The sequence below is a fragment of the Tachysurus fulvidraco genome, chromosome 12, assembly GCF_022655615.1.
Source record: "Tachysurus fulvidraco isolate hzauxx_2018 chromosome 12, HZAU_PFXX_2.0, whole genome shotgun sequence".
In the NCBI taxonomy this organism is placed as follows: Eukaryota; Metazoa; Chordata; class Actinopteri; order Siluriformes; family Bagridae; genus Tachysurus; species Tachysurus fulvidraco.
The window spans coordinates 1,624,295-1,644,442 of NC_062529.1; the positions used below are offsets into that span (position 1 = coordinate 1,624,295).

Sequence of the window (20,148 nt, forward strand, 5' to 3'; positions counted from 1 at the left end):
AGTGGTAGTTTAGTTTTAACTCAGTGGTAGTTTTAACTCAGTGGTAGTTTAGTTTTAACTCAGTGGTAGTTGAGTTTTAACTCAATAGTAGTTTAGTTTTAACTCAGTGGTAGTTGAGTTTTAACTCAGTGAAAGTTAAGTTTTAACTCAGTGGTAGTTCAGTTTTAACTCAGTGGTAGTTTAGTTTGAACCCAGTGGTAGTTTTAACTCGGTGGTAGTTCAGTTTTAACTCAGTGGTAGTTCAGTTTTAACTCAGTGGTAGCTCATTTTTAACTCAGTGGTAGTTTAATTTGAACTCAGTGGTAGTTTTAACACAGTGGTAGTTCAGTTTTAACTCAGTGGTAGTTCAGTTTTAACTCAGTGGTAGGTTTAACTCAGTGGTAGTTAAGTTTTAACTCAGTGGTAGGTTTAACTCAGTGGTAGTTAAGTTTTAACTCAGTGGTAGTTTAGTTTTAACTCAGTGGTAGTTTAGTTTTAACTCAGTGGTAGTTGAGTTTTAACTCAGTGGTAGTTTAGTTTTAACTCAGTGGTAGTTTTAACTCAGTGGTAGTTTAGTTTTAACTCAGTGGTAGTTCAGTTTTAACTCAATAGTAGTTTAGTTTTAACTCAGTGGTAGTTGAGTTTTAACTCAGTGGTAGTTTTAACTCAGTGGTAGTTTAGTTTTAACTCAGTGGTAGTTCAGTTTTAACTCAATAGTAGTTTAGTTTTAACTCAGTGGTAGTTGAGTTTTAACTCAGTGGTAGTTTAGTTTTAACTCAGTGGTAGTTTTAACTCAGTGGTAGTTTAGTTTTAACTCAGTGGTAGTTCAGTTTTAACTCAATAGTAGTTTAGTATTAACTCATTGGTAGTTGAGTTTTAACTCAGTGGTAGTTCAGTTTTAACTTAGTGGTAGTTTTAACTCAGTGGTAGTTTAGTTTTAACTCAGTGGTAGTTCAGTTTTAACTCAATAATAGTTTAGTTTTAACTCAGTGGTAGTTGAGTTTTAACTCAGTGAAAGTTAAGTTTTAACTCAGTGGTAGTTCAGTTTTAACTCAGTGGTAGTTTAGTTTGAACCCAGTGGTAGTTTTAACTCAGTGGTAGTTCAGTTTTAACTCAGTGGTAGTTCAGTTTTAACTCAGTGGTAGCTCATTTTTAACTCAGTGGTAGTTTAATTTGAACTCAGTGGTAGTTTTAACACAGTGGTAGTTCAGTTTTAACTCAGTGGTAGTTAAGTTTTAACTCAGTGGTAGGTTTAACTCAGTGGTAGTTTAGTTTTAACTCAGTGGTAGGTTTAACTCAGTGGTAGTTTAGTTTTAACTCAGTGGTAGGTTTAACTCAGTGGTAGTTTAGTTTTAACTCAGTGGTAGTTGAGTTTTAACTCAATAGTAGTTTAGTTTTAACTCAGTGGTAGTTTAGTTTTAACTCAGTGGTAGTTTAGTTTTAACTCAGTGGTAGTTGAGTTTTAACTCAGTAAAAGTTAAGTTTTAACTCAGTGGTAGTTTAGTTTTAACTCAGTGGTAGATAATAAATCTTTAGATAATAAATCTGATATTTATATATCTGATTGTTCAGAAGCTCCGTCATTGCGCTCCATCCTTCATCAGTGAAGCACTGTAAATACAGTCAGCAAAGATAAGGATGAGGGAGATTACTGAATAAGTCAGTAACATAACAGGATGATGGATCTGAATAAACTACATCATGTGACCTGGGTCTTGATCTGAAACTCCACCCCCCTGTGCAGAGACAGAGTCACATGATCTGTGTGTGCTTGGTCTTCCTCAGTCAGACATGGCTTCCTTCCCTGGACGCTTGCCTTATCTATTCTGGCTGTTGGTTTTCATCCAGGGATTATTTTGACTGAGATATGGACCTGCTCCATATTTACATCCTCCCTGTGCCAGGACAAATTAAAAGTCCCTGTGACACACGAACAGCTCATCATTTATTTTTATTTGATTTTCAAGCATAAATATATTAAAGATCCATTTGTGGATAATTTATTCAAGGCATCCGAACATGTCCTCCTTCATGGAATTAATTTGCCTGATATTTTGATTGAGTCATTTTATTTGCTGGTGCATTTTTTTTAAATGCTTTTTACAGAATTAAAAGTCTTCCGTGACATTTGATTTTATATTATTTTATTATCTGACCCATCGCCTATCAAGATCTTGAGGTGCACAGCCTGAGATAAGGGATTCTGTGCCTACGTGAAGAGTCTTTACCTCCTAAAAGGGTTTAAGGTTGAACTAGTGCCCCTTTACCACCGAGGCAGTTCGAGTGCAGGTTCGGAGCCTAATTTAGAACCAGTTCTTTCTGTTTCGACCGCCAAAGCACCGGCTCTGAACCAGGAAAAGTGGTTCTTAAGTAGCACCAAAACGTTGCTGGTCTAGACTTAAGAACCGCTTGCGTTATGGGTTGGGGGCGGGGCTGTGGGCGGGGCTACTGTTAGCACATTAGTTAATGTACCTTAAGTATACTAATGTTTAATACACTTTTACTTTACCGCGACATGATCAGTTATCAGCACACATGTTAGTAGGTAGCTACATGCTAAGGCTAACTTTTTTCTGTGTTAACGATAAAATAACGTTATGTACTTTATCGATCACAACCTCCGTTTATACAGATTACACGGAGCCGCACGTACACGTCGGATTCGTCAGGTTTGGATGCGTATGTAGGTTCACAAAGCCATGAGCATTTACAGTAAAGCGACATCCACCATTGTTGACATTGTGTTTGTGTTTGCCGCTGCTGCGCTAACGTTGCTGTGTAATGTGACACGTATACGGTGCCGTCAGACTCGGCTCTGTGACGGCTCTCTAACCGACGGAAAGGCAAACCGGTTCTTAGAAGGTTCTTTGAACCAGCACCAGCGCTAGCTCTGAACCAGCACCCGGTTCTTTTTGGTAGAAAAGGGGTATCAGTGAAGTGTTGATGAACCGACACTGAAAAAAACGTAATTAAATTGCCTACAAATATTCCCATTAACGTGGTTGGTTCTCATGCACCCAACATGATTGGAGTGTGTGTTTTCAAATCCTTGAATAAAATCAACGAACGAACGAACGAACAAATGAAAGAACGAAAGAAAGAAAAAGGAAAGGTATTGAAACAGAGCCCCAAAAGGACAAACTACACACTGCACATACGGTAAAGTTTATTCTTTTTTCAGTCTTTTTTCCAGTCTAAGTTTATAGCGGCATGTCGTGACATTTTGCTTGTTCAGACCAACAGTTTTTTTTTCCTGTGTGTGTGTGTGTGTGTTTATTTATTTAATTAATTTATTTATTTGTATATATATTAGGACCAAATCCTAAAAAAGCATCCTAAAACATTTCCTACACCATGGACTGATCTAAGAGGTGTGGTTAGTGTATAACATCCACCTCTTTACACGTTTCTTCCTGTCCCAGCACTTCGGTATCAGTGTGTGCTTGTGTTATCTGAGTGTTTTCTCACATCAGCTGTTTTAACCTGCTGCTTTTTTTTTTTTCTGTCGACACGAAGGTTCGAGCAGTCGCCACTTTGATTAACTGCTTACTGCGAACTTGCATCATGCCCTGAGGATGGAGCCCTATTTTCAGAGCGGCCCTTTGACAGTAAGCCACACCAGCCCACGGTGTTCTCCAGAAAAAAAGCCCACAGACGGTCAGAGCAGGAGCTTAACTCGGTTTTAGCCGAGTGCTCGAGCCGTAAAGCCCTGAAGACTCAGAAGTGGTGGGCAGTCACTATCGAGAGCACTTCACACAGAGACCCAGACTCACAGAGAGACATCTCTCTCTCTCTCTCTCTCTCTCTCTCTTTTCTCAGACATAATAAAATTGAAAGAAAAAGAGATCCCAAACCAGACACTTGGGACGGTGTTTCCCCCCGAAATCGGGATGTCTCCCCCCGTAAACGCAGCTCCAGGGCAGCCATTACGAGCCACAGCGCTGATCGTCGAGGAGGATGACGGTACGAGGGGTCCAAAATAAGCTCTCCCCTGAGACAAACACAATGGCAATTACGCAGGAGGGAAGCTATTCTTCCTGTCTGCCAACACTATTCATTATTAACATGCAGGCTTTTCACAAGCTTTCAGCCGCCAGATTCGTTCAGCTGCGGGAACGAACAAACACACTATCTGGTTAAGCTGATAAAAAGGAGATGTCTTTGTTTAGAAAACGAAGCATGAAAAATATCCTGTAAAGTCACGATGGACAGATATTCACTTTAACTCTACTGGGCTATTTATTTTTGATGTTTCGGATACATCCGGGTTGGTCCCCACGAACGAGGGAAGGAATTACGGATAGATTAAGGTATTTATGATGATGGTCTTTCTTTCCCAATCAATCACAATCACGCTGGCCAATCACAGACCTTCTGTGAGCTCATGAATGCAGAAGAGGACAGATAACTTGTTCCTCTGTGTGTTTTTCTTTGCCCAGAAGTTCATTCGAGAGAATGTCTTAATGTCTCCGATCTAATTCAAATTCCTTCTCCTTCACGATAACCAGCGAGTGACGTCTTATCTCCGTCACATACGAGGCCTCGTCTTATTGGCTGATTGAATCAGAAATGGAAGAAAATGTGTACAGTAATCCGTCGCCACTTCGCGGTTCAAGTTTCGCGGTTCAAGTTCTGCGGCCTCAGTGCATCGCTGATTTTTCAAAAATATTCATCGAAAAATAAAAACGGTTTCCCAGGATGCCAGACAAAGAGAGAAACTCTCTCAGAGGCTTTGTACATACCCACGTTCACTCAGACGAGGCACATGATTGGTTCCTGGCGTGAGATCTGAGCTGATTGGCTGCGCATCATCGCATCCTCTCCCAGCTTCTTCCCTTGTCGTATCTCGCCGCTCTCGTTCACGCTGTCAACCGTCTCTCGCGTATCGTGTTCAAGATTAACCTTTCGTTAAGCCCTTACGATGCCTCCTAAGCGCCGTGCCCCTGCGAAAGATTCCTCTAGTGAGCCCAAGAGGAAGAGGATAACCATCAGTGAAACTTAGGGCCAATCCTACTTCGCGGATTTTCACCTATCGCGCGTGGTTCCGGTCCCTGTTAACCGCGATAAACAAGGGATCGCTGTATTCATCCATTCACAAGGCCCGAGGGACCCCGTGTACCGGTGGGATCCGATAAACAGATTGTCTAAGCGAAAATGGCACAAAAATAATAAATGCAGGCCATTTCAGTGAAATATCTTCACACGCTCCCGCCTCCACCTTGTGTGTGTGGAGTCTGCATGTTCTCCCCGTGCCTCGGGGGTTTCCTCCGGGTACTCCGGTTTCCTCCCCCGGTCCAAAGACATGCATGGTAGGTTGATTGGCATCTCTGGAAAATTGTCCGTAGTGTGTGAGTGTGTGAGTGAATGAGAGTGTGCGTGTGCCCTGTGATGGGTTGGCACTCCGTCCAGGGTGTATCCTGCCTCGATGCCCGATGACGCCTGAGATAGGCACAGGCTCCCCGTGACCCGAGAAGTTCGATTAAGCGGTAGAAAATGAACGAATGAATCTTCGCACGCTGCTGAACTCCTGAATCCATGTAAACAAACCTAACACTCCTGATATACTGCTGAACAAGGAAGAGTTCTCACCGAGTGTGAGATTAATCAGACAACCAGCAGTTTCGGACTGACTTCAGGTGTTTTGTTCCAATTTACTAAGAATCTCTCTCTCTTTCTCTCTTTCTCTCTCTCTCTCTCTCTCTCTCTCTCCCCATCAGTGCCACTGATTGCAGTTCACTATTCAAGCTCAAAACAAGTGCTTCATTGCCACAATGAATGCAAATTACATTCATTTCAATGCACCAATAATGTTCTTGACTTCTGTTCCTGACTCGCCGTGTAAACAGAACAGAACACGCCGCACGGCGGAGTTTGTTTTTCTTTTCTTTTCTTTTTTTCCGTGCGCATTTCTTTCTTCGTCTTTTCTAACGGTAACGCCGGTCGACGTCGTTGCTGTGCGCTCTTCTCGATTCAGCCTCCGTTTCGGCTCGAGACGTCGGAATAAAAAAGTGCAAGGGATTAAACTGAAAACTGAAAGCAAATGTAAATAAACAGAAGGGAAAGAAAAAAAAAACAGCTATAATGCAGCAGTCGGGAAACAAAACCTGAGCTGAAATCTTAACTTGTACCATAAATCCATCAAAAAAAAGGCTTTTACGGTAAAAAAAAACATAAGCATAAAACTCATCATGGTTGCTATGACAACAAGGCAGCATGTTCTGTGTTACCTGGTTGTGTTCGCCTGTTCTGTGTTAACTTCTGATTCGTGTTCCAGAGTACCTTCTCGTTTCTCGTCTCCTCGTTCGTTCTCTAGTTTTTTTTTTGTTCTGTCCCAACTACAGACTTTGAGATTACGAGCGTTTAATAATAAACCTCATGCCGAGTTTAAGTTCGCGCGTCTCGTTTTTCGTCACGGAATAAATTCCCGATGCTGATGATGAGCTCATGATTACATTCTCGACATAAGTCACAATTATACACAGCTCTAGAATGAGTTTGTTTATCGGCTCGATAAAATCTTCACCGATGTCACGATCACGGATCAGAAGCGTCCGAGTGTCTCCGTTGTGCTTAAGATTGTAACACGTCGCCAGAGTGGGTGTGGCCTAAACCTGAAAAATGAAAAAAAAAAAAAAAAAAATTTGCATTATATTTTCTAGCTAAATTGAATCTCTAAAAACAGAAAGGAAAAAGTGTCCTAATTTAAAGCACGATGACTCGCTTAGTGGTTAGCATGTTCGCCTCACACCTCCAGGGTCGGGGTTCGATTCCCGCCTCCGCCTTGTGTGTGTGGAGTTTGCATGTTCTCCCTGTGCCTCGGGGGTTTCCTCCGGGTACTCCGGTTTCCTCCCCCGGTCCAAAGACATGCATGGTAGGTTGATTGGCGTCTCTGGAAAATTGTCCGTAGTGTGTGAGTGTGTGTGTGAGTGAATGAGAGTGTGTGTGTGCCCTGCGATTGGTTGGCACTCCGTCCAGGGTGTATCCTGCCTCGATGCCCATTGACGCCTGAGATCCCCGTGACCCGAGGAAGTTCGGATAAGCGGTAGGAAATGAATGAATGAATGACTCGCGGTGACACACCGAAATGACTGGAAATGCGTCGTTAGCATAAATGTTAACGAATGCGTTATTTTTTCGTATCGCGAGCTTGATCTCCCACACGTTTTGTATTCCTCGTGATTCACTTTTGTTTAGAACGCAAACGTTTTTTATCGGGTTATGTCTCTACTGTAGCTACTGCATGTGATGAGAAGCGGAGGAAAACAAGCAGACGGTGGAGGGCTGTAAAAGGCAGAAAGGACGAGAGCGACGCACGGCGAGCGGCGTAATCCGGAGCACTCAGCACACAGCCGGGAGTCGTACCCAGGGCTAATGAGGCCGCGTTTTACAGAACCAAGGCTACAGGAGCTGAAGGATAATTGGCGAGGCAGCTCCGAATGAAGGATGGAGAGAGACGAGCCTTTCATCTGCTGCAGGAAAATAGAGTTGGCCTTAACAAGAGGGCAGGTCCATATTGATCAGGGCTTTACTTTTCTTTCTAGCACTAATGGCATGTGTTTATCTGAAACGTTCGAGAGGCTCCGCCTCCACCTACCTGCACTCCTGCTCGGTTAGTTAAGGACAGATGGAGCTGAACGCTGGTGAGGGATGAGCAGATGAGCAGCAGACATGTCTGCCCGTGGTATTGATTAAACTGCATGCTCGATCAGTACATTTCACTGATGTGGATTTATTCTCGAGGTTTCGCCTGGATAAAAACATCACGTCGGGAAATTCAGCTGATAAACTGGTAATGTTCACAGAAACCTGAGACTCCTGAATTACACCCTGAAAGAGATCTGACTGAAATGTAAACTACGTTACATCTTTATTCATCTTATAACACAGCAATCTGACAAAGATCGGACATTTTTCTTTACTTTTTATCCATTTATCAGTGCATTTATTGTGGAAGGTTTCTTTATTGAGTTAATAAAGACAAAATGCAGCTTATATCACTGTCTCTCTCTCTCTCTCTCTCTCTCTCTCTCTCTCTCTCTCTCTCTCAATCTGTTGCTCTCTCTCTCTCACTCTGTTTCAACCTTTTCTGTTTCTCTCTCTGTTTCTCGCTCTCACTCTCTCTCTCCTTCACTGTCTCTCTCCCTCACTCCTGTCTCATTGTGTCTCATCTCTTTCTTTCCTCTCTCTCTCTCTCCCTAGTAAAAAGGAAGCAAACAGGGACCAGAAACTAATCTGTCCTATGAACTGAACGCTTTACACATACTCTGGCACGTGTGTGTGTGTGTGTGTGTGTGTGTGTGTGTGTGTGTGTGTGTGTGTGTGTGTGTGTGTGTGTGAGAATGTGTGAGAGAGTGTGTAAGTGTGTGTGTGTGTGTGTGTATGTGTGTGTGAGAGTGTGTGAGAGAGTGTGAGTGTGTGTGTGTGTGTGTGTGTGTGTGTGTGTGTGTGTGTGAGTCTTTGAGTGTGTGTGTGATGTGAGTGTGTGAGAGAGTGTGTGTGTGTGTGTGTGTGTGTATGTGTTAGAGAGAGTGTGTGATTGTGTGTGTGTTAGAGAGAGTGTGTGTGAGTGTGTGTGTGTGAGAGAGAGAGAGAGAGTGTGTGTGTGTGTGTGTTGTGTTTGTGCGCGAGACAGCAGCGAGAGAGCGTGTGTGCGCGCGCGCGTGTGCGAGCGCAGTTGTGCCGTTGTGTGTGTGTGTGTTTGTGTAGTGTGGTGGGTAGTGTGTGTGTGTGCGCGCCGCGCGCGCGCGCGCGCGCGAGCGTTGTTGTGCGCGAGAACGCGCGCGTGTGTGTGTGTGTGTGTGTGTGTGTGGTGTGTGTTGCTGTGGCAGCGCGCGCGCGCGCGCGCGCGCGCGCGCGCGCTCGTGTTGTGTGTGGTGTGTGTGTGTGGTGTGTGTGTGTTGTGTGTGTGTGTGTGTCCTGTGTGAGCGAAGAGAGAGAGAGGAGTTTAGTTTCTTTGTGAGAGGAGAGAGAGAGTGTGTGTGTCTGTGTTGTGTGTGTGTGTGTGTGTGTGTGTGTGTGCTGTGATAGAGAAGGAGGAGGAGAGACGAGAGAGAGAGAGAGAGAGAGAGAGAGAGAGAGAGAGAGAGTGTACACTAGTCTGCCCTAATGCACTAGTCCCCTCCTCTGTGAATCTGCTCCAGACATCTTTGTGGAACATGGCCGCTTGTGTTAGAGCGAGAGAAGTGAAAGGAGTGAATCATTTCTTTCTCTCTCTCCTCTTCATCCTCTCGCAGATTAAACATCCAAAGTACGGCACTGACTCAGATGAGCTGCATTTTGTAGACATCAAATCCCCATAATGAGCAGTCTGCAGCCGAGGAGAGCTCGGGCCGATTTGAAGTTTGATTGACGGGGGCATCTCCAGGCCCTGCGTGCGCTTTCAGCATCATCTTTTCAATTACAGCCGCCGCTCGGCCTTGTGGGTGAGAGGTAATTTGTGTGGCTGCTTTTAGCTCGGCGTACTGTATTACGACGCGTGTATCTGCCGAGCGAGAATGCGGTGGGAGGCGACGGCACGGAAACAAAGCGGAGCTGCATGGGAGTTGAATGTGAATGTCAGACCGGCACGATGCATCGTGTTTTATCTGGTGATCCCAATTTTCCCACGATAATTTTCACTATATGATCGATTGTGATTAAACTCACTGCTGCAATATAATATAATATAACAGCATCTTGTTATTATAAAAAAAAAAAAAAAACATCTCATAATGAAGAACGATCTCAGTGTGACGAGCGATACGTCCTGATGTTTTGGTTTTCCCTCCTGACTCCGCCCTGTCTTCGCCCCTGCCACGTCATTGGTCCTCTCCTTAAAATATGCTTCTGTTCTCACAGAAGCTCTTGATTCACTCGTCTTTAAATACACTATTTTGTCTATATGTGTCTTGCTCTTGTGTGTTTCTGACCAAAGGATGGATTTTCTCTGGCTCTTAAAATATGGATCGTGCCGTGAAAAGCGGATTTAAACCAAACTCCAGAAAACTGACACGCAGGTAAATACGTGACGTGCGTCGTGTGAGCGAACGGCGACGTATACGGCAGACGTGAGTTCGGGAAGTCCCTGGTTCTGTGCTGCTAATAAATAATCTGCTGAATAACGATCATTCATCATGGCATTCGCCTTAAAATGTTTTCTTCACATGATCACGTTAATTAATATCCTGCTAATAATAAAGGCTTTTTTTCCGAGGCACTTTAATTAATTCCTTACACGTCTCACATTAATGTGTCATCATTCATCTGATCAGTGGAAGCCTTCTGCTGTTGGAACACGGACGATAATGGGGGATTCCAGAGTACGAGTCGAGCTCGTTGTATCACAGATGAACTGATGGATAAAATGGGCTCTAAAGTAATAAAAATGGTAAAAAGCAAAACTGCTATTAAAGCAGGACTTTAAAAAATCAGAAAATATAAAATATGAATTGAAATATTTAAGTCAAATAAATTGAAGAACATTATTATTATTATTATTATTATTATTATTATTATTATTATTATTATTATTATTATTATTATTATTGTTGTTGTTATTGTTGCTGTTATTATTATTATTATTATTATTATTATTGTTGTTGTTGTTGCTGTTATTATTCTTATTACTATTTTTTATGGTTGTATTGTATTGTTCCTATTTATTTCTTTATTTCTTTATTTATTTATCATATGCTACCACCCCCATGCTTCAGGACAATGACTTATGAATACATTAAGATTTTTTTTTTTTTTTTTACTTATTTTCTTTTTATGAAACCTCAAGATAGCTTTGAAATTTAAAAATAAATACTTTTTAAATATATTCATAAATACATTTTAAAGTCTATATTTGGAGCAAATTTGAAGAAAAAATAATCAAGCAAGAGAGCGGTAACAATAATAATAATAAAATAATAGAAATTAAAGCCATTTTTACAAAAAAAAAATGCAAACCATTTTCAAAAATTAAAAAATGATATATATATAAAAAGAAAAAAGATGCTTATATGCATTAAAAAAATACATGCGATCTGTGCAGAAGTTTCAAAGTTATGCAGAAATTCCATGCAGAAATTCCATGCATCTGGCAACACACACTATACCGTGCAGTAAGAATAGCATGTGATTTTCTCACCTCATTTGTGTTGAGAAAATCACATGCTAAACTTACTACTGCTTACGACTCAAAGTTTAGTCCATATCACTGGTTTTGAGATGCTCTATTAAATACATATTCATGAGCTACTGTAGAAACAGGAAACAACCTCCTTGGATGCACCAAAGTCTCGAATGAAACGTTTGTTAATAACGAGAGCCGAATGACGTCTTCTATAATGTGATGTCCAGTCCATGACTCTATTCAATAATGTGTGTGTTGTTTACACACCAAATTATACAATAAAACATAAAACATTTCCTTTTGCCTGAACAGTAAACACGCTGGATGAACGTAGCGTCTGTGTGTTAATTATCTATCTTCTTAGCCAGAAGCTGTATTTCCGCCGTAGCTGTCTGATGAATCTGTTGTAACTTTACGCCGTCTTCCTGTCTGTGGTTTTTAGACGAGCGATGTAGCAGCACTCACTCTGGGATTCTGATCAAATAGAAATCTGATTACACTTTACTCCGTGCTCTGTGCTGTGATGCCATCGATCTCGCTCCTGACTGAAGATCCTCGAAAAGATTAGTGATTCAGCCAGAGAGAGCAAAATCGCCCGGAAATTGGCCGCTGAAAAATACTTGACTTGAGTTCTCTGCTTACTAAATACACAGTCCCAAAGAGTTATTTATTTGTTTGTTTGTTTGTTTGTTTATCCATCTATCTATCTATCTATCTATCTATCTATCTATCTATCTATCTATCTATCTATCTATCTATCTATCTATCTATCTGTTTGTTTAAGAAAACAGCAACATTTCTTTACAACATTATTCATTGTTTGTTTATTTATTTGTTTGTTTGTTCATTTATTTTTATTTGTTTGTTTGTTCATTTGTTATTGCCATAATAAAATTAATAATGATAAAAATTATAATAATAATTTATTTATTCATTATTATTATTATTATTATTATTATTATTATTATTATTATTATTATTATTGTTATTATTTATTTATTTCTATTATTATTATTATTATTAAATGCACCACTTACACAATTGTAAGTTTTTTTTTTTTTATAATATAGTGTGTGAAAGAATGCAAGAGCCTCCCAACACACACACATACACACACACACACACACACACACACGCACACACGCACACGATGTGTCCTTTTCTTTGTCTGTTGTTTTCAACACACCACTTTCCTCCACGTGTGATAGAATATGTTCTTATCTCTGCTTTCTTATGCAAATGAGACTCAATTTTTTTCCCCTCACATGTCACAGCTGTACATTTGGAAACAGCCTTTATAATTGCCTGTAATTATCTGAGACCAGACTACTTCAAAACATCCTGGTAATTTGATGGAGTGGAAGCGAGGGGGGGGGGGGTGGTTAGGAGAGCGTGTTAGTGAGAAGACGCTGCGCCTCGGCGCTGAGAGAAAGCTGGAAGGGAGGAATCGCGGCTCGCTAAAAAAACACGTCCTACACCAGGAGTCACGGACCAGGCCATAATTATCTCTGCGAAGCCTTGTGGGTAATGAAGCTGCAAGTAAAAGGCACCTGCGTGAAACGGCTCTCAGAGCTGACTGAATAACCTTAAAGATGGGAAGACGTGGGCCATCGAGACGTGCTGAAAGATTCCGAAAAGATTCGATTGGGTGAATATTTGCGCTCGCGACTCGCTGGATGTTTTGTTGCTTGATGCTTACGCTCGCTGCAATTGATGTAAAGTGCTGTGTAGTGCGCAGAGCTGAGTGCTCTTACATAACGCATGTAAAAATAAACGTCCCTGACAGTCCACAGATGGTCGATCGTTCCCCACCGAGGCCAAGCTCCGGCCCTGGCGTTGTCCTCCACCCGAGACTCGTTCTCTAGCGTATACACACACACACACACACACACACACACACACACACACACACACACACACACACACACACACACACACACACACACACACAGCAGGGCAGCAGAGCAACTCCAACTCCAACAGGTGGGCTTCAGTCACTATCTGATACAACCGTACACACTACAGCTGCTTGCTTTCTGACAGAACAAAAAGACTTCTTCTCGGACGTCAAACGTCCGCTAGACCTTTATGTCTCGTGCTAACTACGGCCTGTGTTCCTCGAAATAGGAACAAATAAGTCATTTAAACCACACCGCAAATGAGTCGACTCCCAAGCGATGCAATAGGAAACGATTCTGAATCAAAATGCATGGGAGGGGCTTACAGTACACTCACCTGTCAATCAAAGGAAAGAAAGGAAAGCGCTTTTGTATTTCTGGCTCCGCCCCAAACCCCTCCCCCCGTCCTGTCCTTGACTGCCAACGCTACTGAGTTCACCATTTCTGTGTTCATACCTGCAAACTAGTCGCTTTTCGACGTTTTTAATCAAAATAGGTCATTCGTGTGAATCGTGTAGATCCGAAGAGTTTTTAGTTGGGGGGAGGGGTGTTACCGCTTACTTCCATCCGATAATTAAACGAAGTAGCGCTCAGGCGGCGGTTTCGGACGCAGCGTAGTATACCATCTATCGATCTCCAATCAATCTATCAGTCTCTACTTCTAATGACCTTTTATGGCGGATGGCAAACCAACTTTTGGTGCATTCACCGCCACCAACTGGACTGGAGTGTGAAGCACTAGTAAGCAGATGACGCCTCACGTCTCAATCATCCTCGCGTCTTTTGACCAATCAGCATTCAGAAGCAAGATAAGACAATCGCCTGTTTTTTCTGGACATCGGCAATTCTGAGGTAAGTTACCTAAGTTCGTTTCTAACTATTTTATGCTTTATAACTTGGCTACTAGTTGCTAAAGTTTGCCAAATCAAGTGTAGACTGTTAGTAAGTCGAGTAAGTTTCTCGTGATACATTTTTAACTAACGTTACCGCATCGAACCTTTACCAACCTGTTATTAAGCTTGTTAAGTCAGGGATGGACAACAGCAACTGACAGGCAAGGCCCTTGTACAGAATTTCTCACGCTCAATTAAAGTGACAGTGCATTGTTTATGGTTTAAACGCTAGTGGATTGACACGAAAAGTCGCATTTTACAATAAAATCATGAATGCGATGGAAAGTGTGTTTTAAACACTCGTGACTTTGAGCAATTTAAAGAAAGCTGTGCTATTACCTCTGCCCTGCACTAAACGAATCCTCATCTGTCTTAATAACCTGACGTGACATGACATACGGCTAAGTACGGTGACCCATACACAGAATTCGTTCTCTGCATTTAACCCACACAAAGTGCTCACACACACTCAGCAGTGAACACACACACACACACCGTGAACACAAACAAATTTGATAATATAATTGTGTATTGTGTAAATATGTCATTACATGGACCAGAACAGCCCGAAAACAACGTGGATTAACAAACTGGCCCTCGTCACTGTCAAGTCGCATATCCCTGCTTTAAACTTAACCATAAACTCTGGCAGATTATTTAAATTAGCTGGATATAGTTGGAATTGGCCCTAACATTGTTTAATGATGATGGAAAATGAGCCATGACTCCAGCTGATATCTGGACAGTTCTTTTGCAGAATGACAGAGCTCAAAGAGATTGATGCTGTTTGTTTATGTAGCACAGATTGAGTCAGGGCTGAGGTGCAGATGGAGCTGGTCCTGGCTGAAGTTTGAGACCAAAACAGAGGTGACAGGATTGCAGCACAGCTTTCCGCAGCCTCTGCTCGAAAGACATTAATTACAGCAACAAAGGTTCTCATGCCCTCTTGGCACACTGCCAAACCGAGGTGCACCGGCAAAAAGTGTGGTCCCAACCCAAAGTGCAGTTGCTCCTAAGGGCCCTGAAGCCATGAGAGAGCGAGCCCGGGTACCTGTACCTACAATTTCAGAGAGTTGCTAATGCAGCCTTTCAGTTTTTTGGGGTTCACTAAATTCTAAAGTGATAGGCTACACCAAATTTGCCCTAGTAAATAGTCAGGAGATAGCAATGTGGGATAAACATCCCCTCTAGAGATGAACCGCATACAAATACATATTTAAAATACATAGAGGCTACACTAGCTTTACAATAACATTTCACATATATTAAACCATACAGTCACAGGGTCGTAATACAAGATTTAATGATGAAATCTAATAACCTTTTTTTTTGTCTAGGCTACGGTTCTCGTTACTCTTGCAGAACGTTCACTTCCTTTTACCTTTTGCCCCAGTGATGGTGACGCTGGCCCAAGCTCTGGCTGCAGACAAAGTGAGCACTGAGTGGATTGAGGCTGTCACGCACATCAGCGGCTTACAGGTTCCAAGGCACTCAGATCGTACAGGGAAAAATAATTTCCAAGAAATGTTGGTAAAAAAAAAGAATAATAAAAGTGCTTTTTTTTCACTTTAGGGTCGAACCTTGTCTCCTGTTTCACCTCTTGTGAGTTCGCAGGTATGTGTGTTCTTGTTAAGTCCTTGTTTAGTTTGTCGACATTTTGTGAATAATAAAACAGCAACTCGAAGCCTTAAGGCTATGTTGGTGTTTTTAAAACCTGGCCACAGGAATAAGGAAGGTCGGTACCTCAGTGCTCGTGACGGGCGTCTGGCTGATGCCGGTGCTGACCGAACTCCAGGAGCGGCCCGTGAGGACGCAGGCGAACAGCGGGTAAAGGTCTCCGGCTTCCAGACGTCTGCTGTAGCGCTCAATACCCTTCATGTCTCCCTTTATGAGACTCTGCCACAGTCTGCAGTAATCCAGACGAAACTCCGGCTTCAGCAACTTGAAAAGAGCGAAAGAAAAAGAAAGAAAAGGAAAAAAAAAAAACCAACAACAAAAAAAACACCATTTTAAAGTTTTTGTTGTTTTTTTATTTCAGGGCCAGAAATATGTACATAGCAGCTTGAGAGCCATTACATGACAAGACTGTATATCACAATTATATTATACGATTGAGGTAATGAGCTTGGGGTAATGAGTGAGGGAGAGAGAGAGAGAGAGAGAGAGAGAGAGAGAGAGAGAGAGAGAGAGAGAGAGAGAGAGAGAGAGAGACGGACAGAGATAGAGATAGTGGGGGAAAAAACACAGAGGAAGAAAGAGGAAGAGAAACCCAGAGAGAGAAAAAGAAACAGAGAGAAAGTTAGAGAGAGAAGGGGAGAGGAAAGCATGAATAGAGAGAGATCCTATGAGACACACTAACAGAGACAAAGTGAGAGAGAGAGAGAGAGAGAGAGAGAGAGAGAGAGAGAGAGAGAGAGAGAGAGAGAGAGAGAGCAAAAGCAACACACAGAAAGAGCAAGCAACAGACAGAGAGTCAGAGACAGGAAGATACTGAAAGAAAGAGTCAGAAAGGAGAGAGAGATTAAAGGGGGAACAGAAAGCGAAAGAAACAACAGTGTGTGTGTGTGAGAGAGAGAGAGAGAGAGAGAGAGAGAGAGAGAGATGAAGAAAAGGAAAAAAAAGAGAGAAGGATTCTGAGAGAGCGAGCAAGAGAGAGAGAGAACTAGAGGGAGATAAAGAAGATACAAACACTGAAAATAATAGAGATAGATAGATAGATAGATAGATAGAGAGAGAGAGAGAGAGAGAGAGAGAGAGAGAGAGAGAGAGAGAGAGAGAGAGAGAGAGAGAGCAAAAGCAACACACAGAAAGAGCAAGCAACAGACAGAGAGTCAGAGACTGGAAGATACTGAAAGAAAGAGATTAAAGGGGGAACAGAAAGTGACAGAAACAACAGTGTCAGAGAGAGAGAGAGAGAGAGAGAGAGAGAGAGAGAGAGAGAGAGAGAGAGAGAGAGAGACGACGAAAAGGAAACAAAAAGAGAGAAGGATACTGAGAGAGTGAGAGAGAGAGAGAACTAGAGGGAGATGAAGATACAAACAGTGAAAATCAGAAAGAGAGAGAGAGAGAGAGAGAGAGAGATGTCATTAACATGCAGCTTGAGGATAGCACCACTTTACCACTTCAGCACTTTAATTAATATGGCTACAACATACAGTAAGCTGGCTGTGAACAAAAATAACACTCCAGCCAGGAATTAACATTCGGCGGCCAAGCAGCGCTAAACTCTGAAGTCATTACTCGCAAATTGGTTCCATTATGAGGCGAACGAGTGGAGCAGCTCTCCAACACTCTCTCCTTTTATACACGAGCATCAGTAGTGCATATTTATCACCAAATTATCTTCACAAATGCATTTACAGCTCCCACACACATGCTGCACCGGGATGAGAAATGGACAGGGTTCTGCGCTCTCTCTCTCTCTCTCTCTCTCGCCGTGTGTATGTGTGTGTATGTGTGTGTGTGTGTGTGTGTGTGTGTGTGTGTGTGTGTGTGTGTGTGTGTGTAGAAGTGCTGTCCTAAAACACATGGCAGAGCTGCAGGTCGTCTCTAATGAAATGCTTTTACGCGGCCGCAGCACCGGCGGCTCAGAGTCGAGAGGCAGCCAGTGAATAATGGGCTGTAATATGGGATGGATTTGCTTTGTTGTGAGCGCCGAAGCTTGGACGATGTCTCACCTGATACAAGCCGTGATCGAGTAAAACAATTTCCGTCTTATTGCTTTTCGGGCACTTTCGCACCAGCACGTTGCCGGGGTGAGGGTCGCAGTGCACGAATCCGTTCACGAATATCATCTCGCTGTACATTCTGCCCAGGTTCCTGGAGATCTGCAGGTGGAAAGGACGAGAAAAAAGACAAAGAGGTTAAAAATGTGTGTGTCGCTTTAAACTCCAGACGGATTACGGAGTTAATTATCTTGAAGCACGCCGAACGGGTCGTGTTCAAATGCGGGGAGGATTGAAGAGCGAAATTAAACAGCTGTACGAGTCGAATAGGGAAACGAGCTCACGTGAATACTTTCCGCACACGTGTTCAGTGACAGACGTAAACACTAACAAATCTTTGAATATAATCATTTATATTATGTAATATTTCATAGCGGTGGCAGGGGGCACGGTGACTTAGTGGTTTGCATGTTCGCCTCACACCGCTAGGGTTGGGGTTCGATTCCCGCCTCCGCCTTGTGTGTGTGGAGTTTGCATGTTCTCCCCGTGCCTCGGGGGTTTCCTCCGGGTACTCCGGTTTCCTCCCCCGGTCCAAAGACATGCATGGTAGGTTGATTGGCATCTCTGGAAAATTGTCCGTAGTGTGTGAGTGAATGAGAGTGTGTGTGATGGGTTGGCACTCCGTCCAGGGTGTATCCTGCCTCGATGCCCGTTGACGCCTGAGGCTCCCCGTGACCCAAAGAGTTCGGATAAGCGGTAGATAATGAATGAATGAATGAATTAATTAATTAATTAATTAATATTTAATAGCTCTCAACTATAATATATATAAATAAATAATATTTCGAGTTTCTTAGGTAAATGTAAATAGTCACGTAGCTTCTGAAAAGCTGCTGTAAATGTGGCTCATTATGAATTATAATCTGGAGCTAAACCTAATATTAGTATATAAATGTAAACATTATAACTGTATATATTGCTAGATAAATGACCGACGTGTGATTAGTCGCCGTGTTTTAGACGCACGTGCGAAATGGCATGACGTGTTTCCGTGATTCCGGAGGTGAGAGGACGCTGAAAGAGCAACATCAGGGTGCGAGCAGGTGTACGTTTATTACCCAACGACCCCGGTGCGATTATTCTGCCCACGCCGAGCTCCGGCTCTGAAGATAAGCTGTGATAAGCGTCTCCTCTAGAGTGTGTAATAACGGGGAGTGTAGAGCACAGTATAGAAATGTCACGTCGGAGGAGGCTGAGTGAAAGAAGCCGTCCTTTAAGCCGTCACTCACTCCATCCGGTGTCATGCTCCAATTTTCCCGCTTTGTTCTGAGAGCCGAGTCACAAGTAGACATGAAAAAACCGTTTCTCTCCGTTTGTTGGTGCTGAATCACAGGACGTCCATTGTGTGTGTGTGTGTGTGTGTGTGTGTGTGTGTGTGTGTGTGTGTGTGTGTGTGTGTGTGTGTGTGTGTGTGTGTGTGTGTGTGTGTGGAGTAGTCCAGTGTGACAGACAGTACATTGTAGAGCACACACACTCACACTCACACATACACACACACACACACACACACATATACACACACATATACACACAGACATTCACACACACACACACACACACACACACACACACACACACACACACACACACACACACACACACATTCACACACACACACATACACACACACACACATTCACACACACACACACTGTACACACATACACAAACACACACACATACACACACACATACACATACACACACTCACACACACACACACACACACACACATACACACACATACACAAACGTACACACACTCACACATACACACACATACACACTCACACACACATACACATATGCACACACACACAAGCACACATGCACACACACACTCACACACACACATACTGTATGTACACACATACACACACACACGCACAGACAGACACACATGCACAGATACACACATGCACTCATGCACAGACATACACACTCACGCACAGATACACACATGCACAGACACACACATTAACGCACGCATGCACAGACACATACATACATACAGACACACACACACATATATACATATATATAAACACACATGCACGCACACACTCACAGACACACACGCACATATACACAGACTCGCGCACACAAACACAAACACACGTTATCGTTAAGTCCACGCTAAAGCAGAGATAATGATTCACAGTTAATTATCGCGCAGTGACGCACTCTTGCATTGTTGTGCAGAGGAACTCAGGGAACCTGTCATTTATAAAAAAGAGTGAAATAACGGTGACTCACTGGAAACCTCGCTGATTTCAGCTTTTAGGAGACACGACACCATAAATTACACAGAAAGAGCCGCATTTCCTGCAGGGTTACTGACACACAACTGTTTGTGAAGTTCTGCTCGCACAACAGGACAATTTCTTTTTCCTTTAAATTTCATTATCAAAGCGTCAACAAGTGACAAAACCCGATACGTTCCTCGGTGCTTTCGGATCGGAGTTTTTAAGGGTTTGCTTTAAAGGTAGGCGAATTAATAAAGAAACGACGTCAAACGGCACGAAGTTACTTAGCTAAGTTACTTAGTGAAGCTG

The 20,148-nt window shown here is 42.7% G+C and overlaps 1 protein-coding gene across 3 annotated transcripts in view; it reads right to left on the reverse strand.

Annotated features, from left to right (window-relative positions):
- The window catches only part of adck1 (aarF domain containing kinase 1), a 118,087-nt gene that overhangs the window by 10,976 nt on the left and 86,963 nt on the right, over positions 1 to 20,148 (reverse strand). For all 3 annotated transcript variants that reach the window (XM_047821472.1, XM_047821470.1, XM_047821471.1), the window contains 2 exons: positions 17,546 to 17,695; positions 15,612 to 15,809 (listed from right to left, as the gene is read on the reverse strand). In XM_047821472.1, coding sequence (XP_047677428.1) covers positions 15,612 to 15,809; positions 17,546 to 17,695 — 348 coding nt within the window. The remainder of the gene's footprint in view (positions 1 to 15,611; positions 15,810 to 17,545; positions 17,696 to 20,148) is intronic.